We start from the raw sequence: 14919 nt of genomic DNA, 5'->3' as shown, positions 1-14919 counted from the left end.
CGGTGAAGAGTTCAAAATAAGATTTAATAAAAGGAAATAAGAAGTATTAACAGTCGGATCTCAGGGTTGTCAGATATTAAATATGATCAGAATTACATAATGTGAAAACAAATACAAGTAATTATAGTTAAGTTCAATTAGATTGTGTCAAGGATTTCTTAAATTGCCTATTTTTTATTACATCTTTGAAATGTGGCAGCAAAAACTTGCAAAAATATATATATAATGCACCTGCATACGTTTATGCCAGCATATGTGTTAGGGTAACTTGACAAGTTCTAAAATGACAAAAAATAAAAGTTTTCTGTCTCAGGGTACCCGTTTTACCAACTGTAACATAACTAATCTTTGTTCTGAATTACAGTTTGTCACTTTAGTCATTTTTATTTAGACTTAAACATTTTGAGTGTGTTCTTTTCATTTTTACAAGAGCTTTTGTCGCAGACCTGGATATTGTGCCAATGCAGTTTGTGTCCCGGCACCACGATTAGATTTATTTAATATGCAGAATTCATTTTATTAACATCAAAGTGAATAATTGAAGCAAAAAGATGTATAGATTAAATAACATTTTATGTAATATAATGCAAAACTTTAAAAATGACAAAATTACTGCTTGTTTTTATGAAACAGAATGGGTAATAACCTGAGTATTTCTAGTGCCGGTCCCAAGCCCGGATAAATGGTGAGGGTTGCGTCAGGAAGTGGATCCGGCGTAAAACGTGCTAAATCAATGATGCGAGATCGACCCGCTGTGGCGACCCCTGATAAAAGGGAGAGGCCGAAAGAACAAGAAGAATGGATAATAACAAGACAAATATACAATATTTAGTGTAGTTCTTTAATGTTATACAGAATATTTTAGTGGTTATTTTTTTACACATAAATGAAAATAAGCACAACAGCATTTCCACTGTATTTCCCATTACTGTTGATAGGTTGATGCAAAGGATTTGCCATGAGTAACTGCGATGAAATCTAAGGTAAAAGGTAATGAAGAATTCTTGCCATTCTTACAAAGGGAATACTGAAAATACAAAATTATAAAAGCAAAGTGCAGAGATGTACAGAACTAAATCTGTACAACAAAAGACTAAACGTTACAATAATTAAAATAAAAAAGGAGCTGTGCAGTATATGGCATTGGTCAACACAGATTGCAGTTATGGCAAATAAATCAATGGTAGTTTTAGACAATACAAATAATGGGTAACCATGCTGAATAATTAAGAGTCACAAAAAAGCATATGAAATACAACTAGTTATACAGAACTACATGGACATACCCCTTTAAACAATTCCATGTCTAGGAAGCAGCAACAAATGCAGAAATACTCACGTATATGAATAACAAAAGCAAAAAAAAAAAAAAAAAAAAAAAGAGAGAAAAAACAGCTAACATTGAAAAGTAATTCTCAACTACCTATAATTTCCTCTGATAGCGACCTGTCCAACTGTTTTAAACTAAATCAACTTTCACAAGCACTGCAAGTATACTAAGAAATAATAATAGCGTCACAGAATACTGTAGTACTTGTACATGTGTTTCGGTTTATGTTATTTGACATAAAAACATATTCTAGCAGCAAGTAAAAAAAAAAAATTCTATTGGGAATGAATATTTCACAGTTCGTAATGACAGGTGCAAAATGATTCAAAAAGGAAATCTTGAAAGGTAATAACATTGATTCTCACAACAGAAGAAACTGTAGTGGAAAAAAAAAATGTGCAACAGATTTTAGGCTAATTTTGCAAAGCTTGATCGAACTTGGTAATCTCAAAAATGTATTGTACTGTATGTAAACATATTATCAATAACTGGTAACAGCCAGTGATCCCAGAACCATTTGTCAGCTGTGGGATCTGTGACAAAATACCTGGCAGAACCTTTCACTCACGTAATACTGCTGGTGAATATTGATGTTTGATGAAAATGGATCTTAAAGCCCAAACAGGAAAATCCTGGATTTCAAAATAGTGAGGCAAAAATGAAGCCTCCCCTCTGATTCCTGGATGCATCAGACAAACACTTCCTATTCCAGTGAGGATTGAGTTCTCATCAATGGCAGCATCTTAAATTGCTTGGGCCAAACTAAAGCTGACTAACTCCCTTGCACGGCTTAAAAGAGGCATGGGACTAGAAATGATCAAACTAAGAGGTGGCTTTATGCCATCTTAGTGGGACGGAAGTATTGGCGCTCAGCCATCCAACCTCTACAGTCAATGGCTACTAAGTCAGTACTCAGTACCCACAACCAAGCAGCTGAGCACCCTTTAAGTGAGGCTGCAGCAGTTCAAATAACTGATGGTTTTACCCTCGCCGGGCATGGGGGTAGTGTCATTGTTATCCAGCTTGTTCTGCTTAGCATCTCGAATGAGTTCACACGCCAGGTCAAGAAAAAGTTTCTCAACGTTGTCAGACTCTTTGGCTGACGTCTCCAGATACAGCATGCTCTGAGTCTCAGCGAAGTCTTCAGCCCTCTGCCTGAGAACCTCTCTCTTCTCTGACAGATCAATTTTATTACCTGAAAAAAAAAAAAAAAAAAAAAAAAGGAGACAATACATCTGTAAACAAACTATAGGAGTGAGTGTCTGGCTTATTGTATCACAACACATCATTCTGAGCAACAGTGTGACTGAACAATGGTGTGTGTGTTTGTGTGTGTGTCGTGAAACAGATGGAGTTGGAGGTGTATGCATGTTCCTCTGTGTGTGGGATGAAGAATCTGAGCTTTCTAAACATGGAGAAGCAGCATTTAGCTGTTATGCTGCAAAAAAAGTGGAACAAACCGCCAGCTGAGATTAAACTTTCACCAAATGGAGACATTTTTAAATCCAGGTAAAAAACATTTAGTTTCTCATGTGTCTATGCATGAAATCTGCACGATATCTTTGAACTTATCTAGACTGTTGCTTGTTTTAAATTCATTTAAATGATTTTATTTGTTTCTCTTTATATTCTTTTATATATTTTTAATGCTTCTTCCACTCCCTGCTGTAATGCTTTTATTTTATGTAAAGCACTTTGAACTGTTTTGTACATGAAATGTGCTATACAAATAAATTTGATTTGATTTTCTATTCAACATTTTTTTAAAAGAAAAAACAAAACTGTTTTTTGTGTTTGATAAAAAAAATCTCTTCATAACATGTGCTGCATGGCGGACAAAAGACGGTTAACCCCAATGAAAGTAGAAAGTGAAGCTTTCTTACCGACTAATATAGTCACCACTTGGTTGTTGGCATACTGCTCAATCTCCCTCAGCCACTCTGGAAGGCACCTGAAGGAGTCCTCACAGGTAATGTCATAAGTAAGAATGAGGGCATTGGCACTACGGTAATAACTCTGAGTAATGGAGCGGAATCTCTCCTGTCCAGCTGTGTCCCATATCTGCAACTGGAAAAGACAAAAAAAAAAAACAATGTGGGCAACTGTCCTTCCAAATGAGGATGAAGCACAGATGGATGCTCATTTACACATTTAAAAAAAAATCAATTTAAATCCTGTCTACCTTGACCTTCTCCCCTTTGATTTCCACAGTTTTAATCATGAAATCTACTCCGATGGTAGCCCCTTGTCCAGGTGGGAAAAGGCCCTAAAATTAGAATCAAAGTAAAGATGTGAAATAAATACTCTCACACAAAGTAACTTTAACAACTCCGATAAAAATACAAACCTGAGTAAAGCGCCGGACGAGACATGTCTTCCCAACGCCAGCGTTTCCTATGAGAACTATTTTGAACAGGTAGTCATAATCTTCCATGCTCATGCTAAACTGTGAAAAATACAGGAACAAAATAAAATAGAAGTGGTTAGTGGAGACACGGGGAAGGCAAAGAGTTGTTGTGAAACTGGAACACAGGGCAGCATCTTCAGAACTCAGATCACAATGACATTTGACCTGAATAACATTCCAACACATACTAAAGGATCCTCAGTGTGGGAATCCGAGTCAATGCTGAATTTATCCTGAAATTTCAGTTCTACAAGTCTCAGTTTATTGAAATAATTAAGTTTGTAGCATCCCTACAATCTCTGGTGTTGATGTATTGTCCATTGAAAGACTACATTCTGTGTAAACGTAGATCAGGTTAGTACTGCAGCACATTTGTTCTGCAACTAACAGGATCAATCCTACCTAGACCCGCATAAAAACGGAATAATTACGGTAAAAAGTGATTTTGTTTAAGCAAACAAACTGTTGCTCGCAAGAACGTACGAAATACTGACAATCTTGATGCCAGTTCGGGTGCATTATTTAACCCTACCTCGCATGCAAAATTAAAAACTCCTCCCTGTGTCACGTTTCCTTTCCCCCTTTACTATTGTCAAACCCAAAAAACTGCAGCCTCTGGTGCATATTTAATAAGAATTAGCGTTTCACCTCCAGCTAATAAAGATTAATCCAGAGCCTGATTTAATGGCTATTAGGGCGAAGCTAGCAACAGTAGCAACTAGCAGCTACCGTGCGACTTTAGCCATTTTGGCACAATCTGGAGATGCAGGAGTGAAAAATCAGAGACAGCTCAGCGCATAAAGCCAGTAAATCATTTGCACTTACCAAAAACACGGGGATATCCCCGCACCTTTAACTACTTGGTATGCATAGGTCGCCCCTTCAAATAGGCAAAGCCGCAGCTGGGCAGGGCATAATTCCCCTGGCTGTGTGGTGTGTATCCTCAGCAGCCCAGTAGCAGCAGCAGCAGCAGCTTGTCTGATAAAGGAGGATAGAGGAAGAGGAGGGAGAAGGAGGAGGGGTAATGCACTCAATGATGTCATTAGCTCCACATCCACTCAAAGACTGCTCTTCAGTGCTGCGTGTTACTGCTAAAGTTTAGTTCTGATTCATTTCACAGCCCCTTTTATTCCATAACTCTGTGTGCCTTTCGGCTCTTTTGCAAGACGTAACTTTGTCGTTCATAGTTGGGCGACTTTTACTTCTAGCTACAACTAGCTTTGCCATTTGTCACTGTTTACAATCTAACAATGGCTGTCTGGGTGATTATCCTTGTAAATACCAACGTAATTATGCATTAGTAGTCCTCAGCAGCTAGCTATGAATAGCAAGTTTTGTCTTCTGGCGTTGGTTGCTAGGAAACTGAAGAGGTGGAACTGAAGCAGCTCTCGTTTGTTTTTGCCGGAGGTTTCAAGCGGTTGCACACCCTGCCCTTGACTTCCTAGAAGAGGTGATAGCTTGAAGACGGGAGTACACAGCGCTGAGGTCACAAAAGCTGCAGATTTCAGGTTAATATTATCGTCATGGGGCTCGTTCCAGACGAGGGAAAGTCGCTTCCTCCTCCTGGAATCGTGAACAGGAACTCCGTGTGGCTGGCCGGAGTTGGCTGGGTGTCCGCGATGCTGCAAAATGCTATCAACCACAGGCCGCCGTTCAAATCAGGTTAGCCTTTCAGCTCAGACGTGTGCAGAGATAGTGGAAGTAACAACATTTGCAGAGCCTTTAACTGATGTGCTAAAAACCAACCCTTGTATGAAAGTTGATTAAATTTTATTATTTTATTTTAACTAATTTGAAAGGTTCAAATCAACGATTGCTTGTAACCCTACGACATGCGCTTCAGATCAGAGTTATGACGTTTGTCTTGTTTTCTTAATTAGGGGTTCATCGACAGGTCCTTCTTTCAACAATTGGCTGGTTCATCGGCTACCACATAACAAAATATGAGAACTACACCTACGCCAGACTGGATCGAGATATGAACGAGTACATCAGACTCCACCCAGATAAATTTGAACCTAAGGGTAAGTTATGGTGCCAGATTTTGTTATACATACCTGTATATTGTGTTCAAAAACAGAAAAGCACTGTTCGGTGAACTTTGCATTTAAGTTACAAATGTACCTTCTCAAAGAAAAGTGTCATTCTATTTTTTATTTGTGCTGATCTCAGCTCTGGCTTTTTTAAGTTTTGAAACCCTGCACTGTTAGTTTGCTGTAACATAAGTTTTTGTTGCTATGTGACATCCTACGAGCTTGAGTTAAGGCAACTGGACATTACCATGACCTGGATGAATGGGAAATATTGAGCAAAACTAGACTTTAGAGTATGAACATATCATGTGTGTAATAATGCTGCTTTTCTGTTTCTTTTGTCCTGCCAGAAAAAAAGACCCTTGCTCATGTTGTGGAGCCCTTCTATCCTGTGCGCTAAGTGTCCCTGGCTGTAGATGTGAAAAAGGATGGAAGACAAAACATTTGCTGACCAACATGTTTTGTGCAGCCTTTTTTGTGAAATCTGTCATATATTATGAAAAATATAACTCTGTAAATAAAAAGAAATACCCTATTTTTACCGTCTTGAGTTTTTCTGAGTACTGACAACACTAAGGTTTATCCTGTGTTCATTGATAAATCATAAAAAGACAACAGCTGTCTCTTTATGATAAAAATATGTTTCGATTGACATATTGTATGTATGTATATATATATATATATGACTTTCAGCAGCCACTTCAAAGCTGTCACCAAGGTAGCTTTTTACCACCTCAGAAACATCAACAGAATTAAAGGTTTCTTTTTCTTTTCTCTCTTTTAACTGGACTTCCCCAAAAAGAGCATTAAACATCTTCAGCTCATCCAGAACGCTGCTGCTGGAGTTTTAACCCGGACTAAGAGATCTGAACTCATCACACCAGTTTTAAAATCTTTACTCTGGCTTCCAGTCAGTCACAGAATAGATTTTAAAAGCCTGCTGATGGTTTACAATCTGTGACATGTTCAGAGAATATAAAGCCAGCAGAGCTCTTAGATCCAAGGACTCAGGTTAGCTGGTCCAGTCCAGAGTCCAGACTAAACATGGAGAAGCAGCATTTAGCTGTTATGCTGCAAACAAGTGGAACAAACTGCCAGTGGAGATTAAACTTTCACCAAATGGAGACATTTTTAAAACCAGGTTAAAAACATTTCTTTTCTCATGTGTCTATGCATGAAATCTGCACGATATCTTTGAATTTATCTGGACTGTTGCTTGTATTTTTAATGCTTCTTCCACTCCCTGCTGCAATGCTTTTATTTCATGTAAAGCACTTTGAACTGTTTTGTACATGAAATGTGCTACAAATAAATTTAATTTGATTTGATTTGATACGACTATAAAGGCTCTTTTACAGTAGGCAAATGAAGAGATATAATTGATAGATTTTGGCAAAGCACATTTATTTTGTATTCAATGAGTTCGAAGCTTTGTTACAGAATGAAAGCAATTCAGACATTTAAGATATTTTGCCATTAATTTGCCACTCCGATAATGTCCAGGTACTTCTCAGTCAGGATCCGAGTCTTCTTTGTGAGTTCACTCATCACAGAAAACAGTCCTCTCAGATGGAAGTGGAACAGGGCTTCAGGATTAGTGTCCAAGAGGGACTCCAGGGTCTTATCAAGTTTGTTCTTGGCTTTGAGGTCATCTAGGGGAACCAGACTGCTCTCCACTGTGTTTCTGATGGCCTTGAGCATCAGGTAGTTCCCATACAGATCTCTGCAGGTCTCTTCCGCTGCTTCACAGTCCCACACCTCGTCAGAGGGCACGTCTCGCAACAGGCTGGGCAGGAGAACGGTCTGCTCCATGTCGCCGACGGCTGAGCTGTATCGTTTCAGAGTCAAGATCAGGCTGTTCCTGTTGAATTTGGCTGTGGCAGACTGCATGGTTCCAGTTGGATGTGGATGGCTGTTCTTCTGCGGTGGTGGTAGGCAGTAGTATGCAGTGCAAAGTTGTGAAGCAGACACTGGAGTTTATATCATGAGCCCCGGTGGGAAGATCGGAGCATTTACGCAAGTGCATCATCCGATGCACGATGCACTTAGTACTACATGGAGTCAAACCCTTATCTCTATTTGATTTACACAACCCACAGTGTCTGGGGAATTTAATAATTTCTGAACAGTTGGGCACCAAAATGTTCTTCTGTCAAATCATTAACCATGTACACCATCGTGTTTGAACAAGCTCATGGTTTTATTCTGACAAATTAAGAGCTCAGGATTGTCAAACTGTGTCCCAGAACAGACTCAAACAAGATACTAAAAAGCTCAATCAAATACAGAATATTAAATCGTAAAAAGTTGCTGAAACATACTGGCAGTTTCTTTCTTTACCTTTGTTCCACACACAAGATGTGGACGTGTGGTCACAAGATGGCAATCTTGAGCTCTTTCAGTTGTAAAGTGGTGAAGTACATGCATCAGTTCCCTATTGACAGTCAAATAACATAGTTCTACTTGTTACATGGGATATTATAGGCTTTTATATCTCATCTCTAATTTTAACATAGCCTCCAGTATTTGCAGCTGAACTGTGCATAACATTGTTACATTTCTTTGTATCACACAAAAAGAAAAGTCAGTCGTTTAATTAAGAACAATTCAGTTTCTTTTTTTCATTTTAATCTGGTAAGAAATCCTTTTCAAAAGAGCATTTTCTTAAAAACAGAAAACCAAGAAACGGATTTTTAAGGCAATGTTGTAACCTTAGTGGTAGCAAAAAAAGTGAAAAATGACATTTCCTGTTCACAATGCCAGCTACCTTTACATTTAGTCACTGCATTTGTGTTCAGTCCCGAGTTTTTAAAGCAGCAGTATAGTTTTCATGCAGATCCTGCAGGATTAACAGCACTAAAAAACCAACAGTTTGAGTCTCAGATGTAAACCATACAGCAGTAACTACATAAGACTATACTTTCTGCTGCTAGTGAACGCGGTGCATTTTATATTTTTGTAAGGAATTCACTTAGTTGGCAGTCCTAAGCAGAACTAATGATAATTCTGTATGTTCAATTTGAAATTACTAGAAATTCTGAATGAAAATTAAACCAGCTGCTGTTGAAAGATTTTCAGCTTAAATAGTTTTTGCTCTCTACTTCATGCCTGACAGTTCTACACATATAGAGCACATGGGTCGGGTGGGGGTGTTGCTGTGTCCCCCTGGCAACATGTAACAAGAGTCTGGACTTGACTTTTCACAGCACAGTCTTATAATCCTGCTTGTTGGTTCCCAACTCACTCAACAGCTTTCATGCGCTGACCGTTGATAATGATTTCCAGGACATTAGTAAGATCCATCATCTTTGAGAGCATTTCCATGATGTCAGGATGCTCCCTCGCTCCACTGATGAACTCCTCCAGCGTCAGCTCACCTGAGAGGATAAAAAACAATCAAATACCATTCTACACATTTTGAATATTAGATCGTTTTTTTTTTTTAATGGGAGTTATTAGCTCATTGAAACCAGAAGCCACATCTGATCACGATGACATTATTTCCAAACAAGAACAAAGTTGTTTCATTTAAGGCTGATTGAAAAATATCCATGAGCTTACCTTCTCCATTGACATCGATTTTCTCATATATAAGAGTCACAATCTCCTCTGGAGGGATTTCATAGCTTCTGGTGATATCTTGAATAGCCTGAAAGAGGAGTTTTACAGAGGCAAATTAAGCTTGGAGTGGATTATCAGTCTGACCTAAATTAGTGACATATAAAAAAAAAAAAACACCTGCTGCATGAAAACATTAAGCAGGTCAGTAATAATGAACGAAATAATTAAATTGGTTCCAACATATCTCTTCCCAGCCTTAACTGCACTTAATTAAAGTACCTTTCATAATAAATAGTTCACGAGCCGACTTGACTGCTAATAGAATTACACACCAACAGGGGAAAATGTGTCAAATGATTAGGCTGATTGTGTGACCTACTCACTCTGTGAATCAGGTTACAGTAAAGGCCAAAATGATCCCATCAGATTCGATGGAATGTGTACTTTATGTCATGACACCAAAGAGTAGTTACTATCTCAGGAAAAAGCTGCTTGATTCAGGGAACCACAGGCAGCTCACTTCCACAAATGTTAATGAGTGTGCTAATGCAACATTCATAGAGAATACACCCTACCTTAAATATAGTCTCCAGTTCATCCTTGTCGATTTTTCCATTTCCATCTTGATCAAAGAGCTTGAAGTACCACTTTAATTTCTGATTTATTTCTCCTTTCAGTAGCAAACTTATAGCTGCAATGTATTCCACAAAGTCTATGTATCCATCCTGGGGAGTAAAAGACAAAGGAAAGACTTCAGCCTGTCATCATATCATCGTTGTGCTATGTTGTTACGAGTAAACATTTACTGCATCTATCTTATCTGTCCACAAAAGAGTTAAGGACTCCCGATTTGGTACAATCTAACCAAATTGTTTCCTCTCAAAGAGGCAGATATCATTTATAAAGTCTGGTCATTCCTTTTGAAACATTTTACAGTCAAATGCATTTAAATCTACTGTAAGCTCTTTATTTTCTACATCCATGTTGAGTAATGGTGATTACACTGAGGTGATTGCATCAGCAGTGAACCAAGCAACTATCTTTAGTCGTCTGGATCTGTATTGTTAAGGTTATAAATGAAAAAAAAAAAAGATTAAATGCAGTATTTTCTTACCCCATCCATGTCAAAAGTGAAGAAGACCTGGTCCACATAACTGCTGGCCTCCTCTGTCATACCATTCATTTCAAGCATCGTCTTTAACTCAAACAACGTGATGAGTCCTGAAGGAGATTCCTTCATGAATTTTGTGTACCAGTGGTGCATGTCCTCCTCCAAGATATCATCCAGGCTTGAGGCATGGGAACCCATTATTCCTTTAGAGGACTGTGATTTTTATCACGAATCCTGCAGAGAGCTTCGCCACGAAACTTACAACGAAAGTGCGACTGGAAAAGACTGTGACACCAACACTTCTGAAGTCTGACCGAAAGCTGATGCAAAGTCTGCCCTAATCTTTAAGCTCAAAGGGGAAATAAACCTTTAATGCGATAACAACAAAAGTCTTCCTAGAACTCCTGGGACTTTGCATACTTGATGGCCGACGTAGAGCCAGACTTTTGGCATCAAGAGGGATGTTCCCAAAGAGGGATGTTACCGAGACTGTAGTTTTGTGTAATGGGACTCAAATGTGGAGCAAAGTAAGTTCCCTTTAAAGGGTCTTAAAAAGTTTTCTCTTAAATGCAAAAATTGAGATGGGGGGGGACATAGTTAGCTCTTAAACTCTGTTATAGTAATATTTTACGTTATTTTCCGGAGTCTTTTTCATCACCCTTGTTCAACCAATGTAGTGAAGCACAAATAATTTTAATTTAATGTTGAATTTTGCATAATTACATTTCTCTGTGACAGCAGGTAAAAACCAATTTTAAATGCACTTATTCACAATCTTTAAAATATGATTTTCAAATATTTAGTGTTGAGAGATGGAATTCATTTTGATATTTCAATATTTCAAGAGGAATAACTATCATAAATAATCTACAGATAAACTACAGAATAATACAGTACACAATAATTAATATAAAGGCCCAAATTTAAAGCATTTTTTGTGTATATTATTTTGATTCTCTATGAATTTTAATGAGTTAACTGCAGCACAGTTGGAGTTTGAAGGGAAACTAAATTATGCTGCATAACACATTTTCTTATGGATTGAATATTTCAAGCTGTTTTTGTTTGTTTCAGTGACAATTAATTTATATTCTTGGAAATGTACCAAAGTGTACAAACACTGCTGTTTCTAAGCTGTTTTCCCTGGGCTAGATGTCACATTAGTGATAAACACAAGAGCAAAGAAAGAATTTAGTTTAGGACTGAAAACAAAATCAGGGTGAAAAATACTAAGAATAAAACAAACCGCATTCAAAGCAAAATTCTGCAATTCAAACATTTCTTACAAGACACTATCCAACAGACATGTAAAACTTGCACTGTCAAACCATGAATCACACCTTTGTGACCCACTCACAGGCACACGGGTGCACAGAGGCATTAAGGGTTGCCACTGTAATTCAGACAAACTAGGCTATCAAAGCTCACGGTGCTTATTATAGTAAATCTGCCTTTAGACGGCTGACAGTTCTCAAAATAGGATTGGGCAAATGGACCCAGCCTGGCAGCCAATATCTGTGAGCCTATTAGACATACACAACCAGAGTCAATGTTGATTTTGCATCGGCACCTACAACTAACACGCATTTACCTCTGCAGAACAGAGAGAGCTGGGAAATAATATATATTGAGCTTCTAAAACTAATTGGAGTCATCTGACTCAGTGAATCTACTCTAAACAAAAATGTGCCTTGTTTATAACATTTGTTATTTTAATGGTTTTACTGATGGTTTCAAAGCAGGGAGATATATCTGATTTTCTGAGGTAATAAATTATTGAACTCCCAGTGGTGCATTGCACAAAAATGTATTTCAAAATCACGTGATTATATATTGATTTGGGGGAAAACTGGAGCGCTCACAACGCCTGACCACTCTTGTAGACAGTGCTCACAGGGTCACAGCTGAGATAAACTGCTGTTATCATATAACGTTATTACATTTGTATTTGACTTTGTGTTGTACAAGAAAGGATGGGTGTCTGATAAATATCAGAGACTGCCAAAGGGCTTTCACATAGAAGAAAGTTTGGAGGGATTTGAAAATAGACAGACAGAATATGGGTGCTAATGGAGAGGGCAGGATCACGAAACAGCCACAAACAGTGACCTGGCAATTGTCAGCAGGGATTTTACCATCTGCTTATTTAAATGGCAAGGAGGGCACGTATGAGGGCCACTAAGTCTGAGATGTATTTAGGTTACAAGGCCATAAGGCTTTAAAATAGATTAGTAAAAATGTCAGAATCAATACCAAATCTACAAAATAGCCCAATTAGAGAGGCAAATGTAAGTTGGCATTTTTGTGTTTTAGTCCCGGTGATGAGTCTAGTTACAGAATATTTAACAGATTGGAGACTATTGAGGGAGTCGTGGCTAATACCTGAGTACAGCGCTCACAGTTGATGAGACAACATGATTAAAAATAGTTTCCTTTTAGAAAAAAGCATGCTTAAGATTTTGTAGGTCAGCACTTGTGAAACGTGGGCAACTTTAACTCGTGAGTTAGAGCGATCAAATCTTCAATCAGAGTTGCTGGTTCAATCCTTAACTTTCCAAATTCACATGACAAAGTGTTCAGAATCAGAATATCTTCATTGTCATTGTAAAAAAAAAAAATGCAACAAAATTGAAATATAAAAAAATGGTTCAAAAGAATTAAAAAAAAGTGCATTCAAAACCTCCAACATTGTAAATAGATAAATAAAAAGCTTAAAGAACAACAGTGACTGTTGTAAACATTCTTGCACACATATTACAGGGAGAGGAGAGGGCAGCCGATGACTTTCTGGGCTGTAGAGCGACCGTCTTAGTAAGTTATCATGCACTGAATGGAGCAATGATTGAAGGACACCAGCAGTCTTCAGATACTGAAACCCACATTTCCTTCCGATGAGAATCTTAGTTTGTAGTTGCTTTGAGTAAAAGCATAAGCTAAATTAATGTGGATGAATGTTTAGTTCTCCAGATGATGTAAATAATTGTTGTTGGTGCAAACTGTTGATAAAAGAGACAGAAGCTCTTTTCCAAATAGATGTTTTTCGGCAGCAAAATGGTACTGATATCTCACCAGAAAATTTCCCAAGCATATCTGTCACTGTGCAGTGGTAAAGACACATTGTAAAGATAAGGGTAATTGTGGACGTTCTTTACATGCTTTCCCGCCATTTTTAAACACTACGAACCCTCTGACCATACATCCAGCCAAATCCAGCTTAAGGACAGACACAAACAATGCTCCAGACTAATGCTGAACACGAGACAGCCATGATAAACACATGTATCCGTAGTCCACAATTAACAAGTGTATTCCTGGCCTTTGGAAGGATTCACACGGATGCTTTAAACGTCTACAGTGGGATGGCCTGCTGCTCTGAATCGTATTAGACAATCAGTCACGAGATCAGACACATGATTGGTTAGGTGATTGGCTGGCTCCTACACTACTTCCGCTACTTATACTCAACGAGGCTTTTCTCAAACCACAAGCTGTGAGCAAAGTGAAGCAAAGAACTCAACACAAAAGATCTCCCTATTCTGATTTAAATAAGGAGCAAGACCGTTGCCAATATGTTTGATGAATGAAGTAGTGAACAGGAAAACAAATCATCTTTACAGTCAAACTGATCGCTAAGTTTCAAACATAATTAAACAAAAACTTTACAGATCTATTAAGCCAACATTGGTACTAAAATAGTGGGAAGCTTCCTAACACATGAGTGCTCTCATTGGAGCTCACACATCTTTTAACATCTGTCATTAAAAAAATATTGCTGAGTAGACCCTCCCACTTTACTTTACAAGTGTGTTCTGTCGTGGTAATTTCGTGTTTATATTCTACAAACTGGATGGGAAATCTGCTAATATTAGCCTCTCCTATTACTGTGGTGAAGTTCATTCATGTGAAAAAAGCATTGTGCATTTCCAAATGTTAAACACTAGCAGGCATAGTCCATAAATTAGGGACCAAACAAATACATACATGGAAACAAGGCGTAGGAACCTCGCTTGTGTGCAACAAAGGCCCATCGGTCCCAGCTCGAAAGTCAGAGAAAGGCTAAGATGTTAATGGTTTGGGAACAAAGGGCAAATGGAAACACTTTTTGACGTTGTTGCACCTCCCTGTATATGATCTACTATATCTACCAATTATTATACGTTTCCAAGATATTCTGCAGTGAATTTTTTTCACTGTTGCCTCGGATACCTTCAACAGTGAGCTGATGTTTCCAGACTGTCACACCCATGGACTCACGTTTTTAGTTTCATGTTTTAGGTTATGTTTGTGTGTCACACCATGTTTAGTTTTTGCCATTTTAGTTTCCCTGCACTCTGTTTATTAGTTCACTCACTTCACCTGTGTTTTTTTCCCTCAGCTGCACTCACTCCCCAATCACTCTCACTCCCTATTTAGTTTCCTGCCTCCCCTTTCAGTTTGGCGGGATCTTTGTTTAATGTCAAGTTCAAAATCCACGCTA

The 14919-nt window shown here is 38.2% G+C and overlaps 4 protein-coding genes across 4 annotated transcripts; 1 reads left to right on the top strand and 3 right to left on the bottom strand.

Annotated features, from left to right (window-relative positions):
* Positions 1–827: 827 nt before the first annotated feature.
* Positions 828–4742, bottom strand: rab30 (RAB30, member RAS oncogene family). The gene is made up of 5 exons (XM_075472871.1): positions 4563–4742; positions 3678–3776; positions 3513–3596; positions 3214–3397; positions 828–2525 (listed from the first exon to the last, which is right to left on the bottom strand). The coding sequence occupies exons 2-5, from the start codon at positions 3768–3770 to the stop codon at positions 2275–2277; spliced, it is 612 nt and encodes a 203-aa protein (XP_075328986.1). The 5' UTR covers positions 3771–3776; positions 4563–4742; the 3' UTR covers positions 828–2274.
* Positions 4743–5131: 389 nt separating this feature from the next.
* On the top strand, positions 5132–6305 carry ndufc2 (NADH:ubiquinone oxidoreductase subunit C2). Its single transcript, XM_075472872.1, has 3 exons — positions 5132–5399; positions 5618–5761; positions 6121–6305. Exons 1-3 carry the CDS (start codon positions 5261–5263, stop codon positions 6168–6170), a joined length of 333 nt encoding a protein of 110 aa, XP_075328987.1. The 5' UTR covers positions 5132–5260; the 3' UTR covers positions 6171–6305.
* An 892-nt stretch (positions 6306–7197) lies between these two features.
* Positions 7198–8157, bottom strand: thrsp (thyroid hormone responsive). Its single transcript, XM_075474315.1, has one exon. It carries the CDS (start codon positions 7658–7660, stop codon positions 7247–7249), a length of 414 nt encoding a protein of 137 aa, XP_075330430.1. The 5' UTR covers positions 7661–8157; the 3' UTR covers positions 7198–7246.
* A 36-nt stretch (positions 8158–8193) lies between these two features.
* Positions 8194–11144, bottom strand: guca1c (guanylate cyclase activator 1C). The gene is made up of 4 exons (XM_075474314.1): positions 10446–11144; positions 9907–10056; positions 9332–9419; positions 8194–9147 (listed from the first exon to the last, which is right to left on the bottom strand). Exons 1-4 carry the CDS (start codon positions 10638–10640, stop codon positions 9011–9013), a joined length of 570 nt encoding a protein of 189 aa, XP_075330429.1. The 5' UTR covers positions 10641–11144; the 3' UTR covers positions 8194–9010.
* Positions 11145–14919: the final 3775 nt, after the last annotated feature.

Source organism: Odontesthes bonariensis, chromosome 9 (genome assembly GCF_027942865.1).
Source record: "Odontesthes bonariensis isolate fOdoBon6 chromosome 9, fOdoBon6.hap1, whole genome shotgun sequence".
NCBI lineage: Eukaryota > Metazoa > Chordata > Actinopteri > Atheriniformes > Atherinopsidae > Odontesthes > Odontesthes bonariensis.
Note: the sequence above shows the minus strand (reverse complement) of the source record. Positions and strands in the feature narration are given on the sequence as shown.

What these genes read in the sequence shown, in the direction of transcription:
- rab30 (XM_075472871.1), bottom strand. Translation starts at nt 3,770, where the DNA reads ATGAGCATGGAAGATTATGACTACCTGTTCAAAATAGTTCTCATAGGA. An exon ending in TCGTCCGGCGCTTTACTCAG is followed by an intron (nt 3,597 to 3,677) that starts GTTTGTATTTTT and finishes TTCTAATTTTAG; the next exon opens with GGCCTTTTCCCACCTGGACA. An exon ending in AGTGGTGACTATATTAGTCG is followed by an intron (nt 2,526 to 3,213) that starts GTAAGAAAGCTT and finishes TTTTTTTTTCAG; the next exon opens with GTAATAAAATTGATCTGTCA.
- ndufc2 (XM_075472872.1), top strand. Translation starts at nt 5,261, where the DNA reads ATGGGGCTCGTTCCAGACGAGGGAAAGTCGCTTCCTCCTCCTGGAATC. An exon ending in CAGGCCGCCGTTCAAATCAG is followed by an intron (nt 5,400 to 5,617) that starts GTTAGCCTTTCA and finishes TTTCTTAATTAG; the next exon opens with GGGTTCATCGACAGGTCCTT. An exon ending in AGATAAATTTGAACCTAAGG is followed by an intron (nt 5,762 to 6,120) that starts GTAAGTTATGGT and finishes TTGTCCTGCCAG; the next exon opens with AAAAAAAGACCCTTGCTCAT.
- thrsp (XM_075474315.1), bottom strand. Translation starts at nt 7,660, where the DNA reads ATGCAGTCTGCCACAGCCAAATTCAACAGGAACAGCCTGATCTTGACT.
- guca1c (XM_075474314.1), bottom strand. Translation starts at nt 10,640, where the DNA reads ATGGGTTCCCATGCCTCAAGCCTGGATGATATCTTGGAGGAGGACATG. An exon ending in TCACTTTTGACATGGATGGG is followed by an intron (nt 10,057 to 10,445) that starts GTAAGAAAATAC and finishes TTTACTCCCCAG; the next exon opens with GATGGATACATAGACTTTGT. An exon ending in AATCGATGTCAATGGAGAAG is followed by an intron (nt 9,148 to 9,331) that starts GTAAGCTCATGG and finishes TTATCCTCTCAG; the next exon opens with GTGAGCTGACGCTGGAGGAG.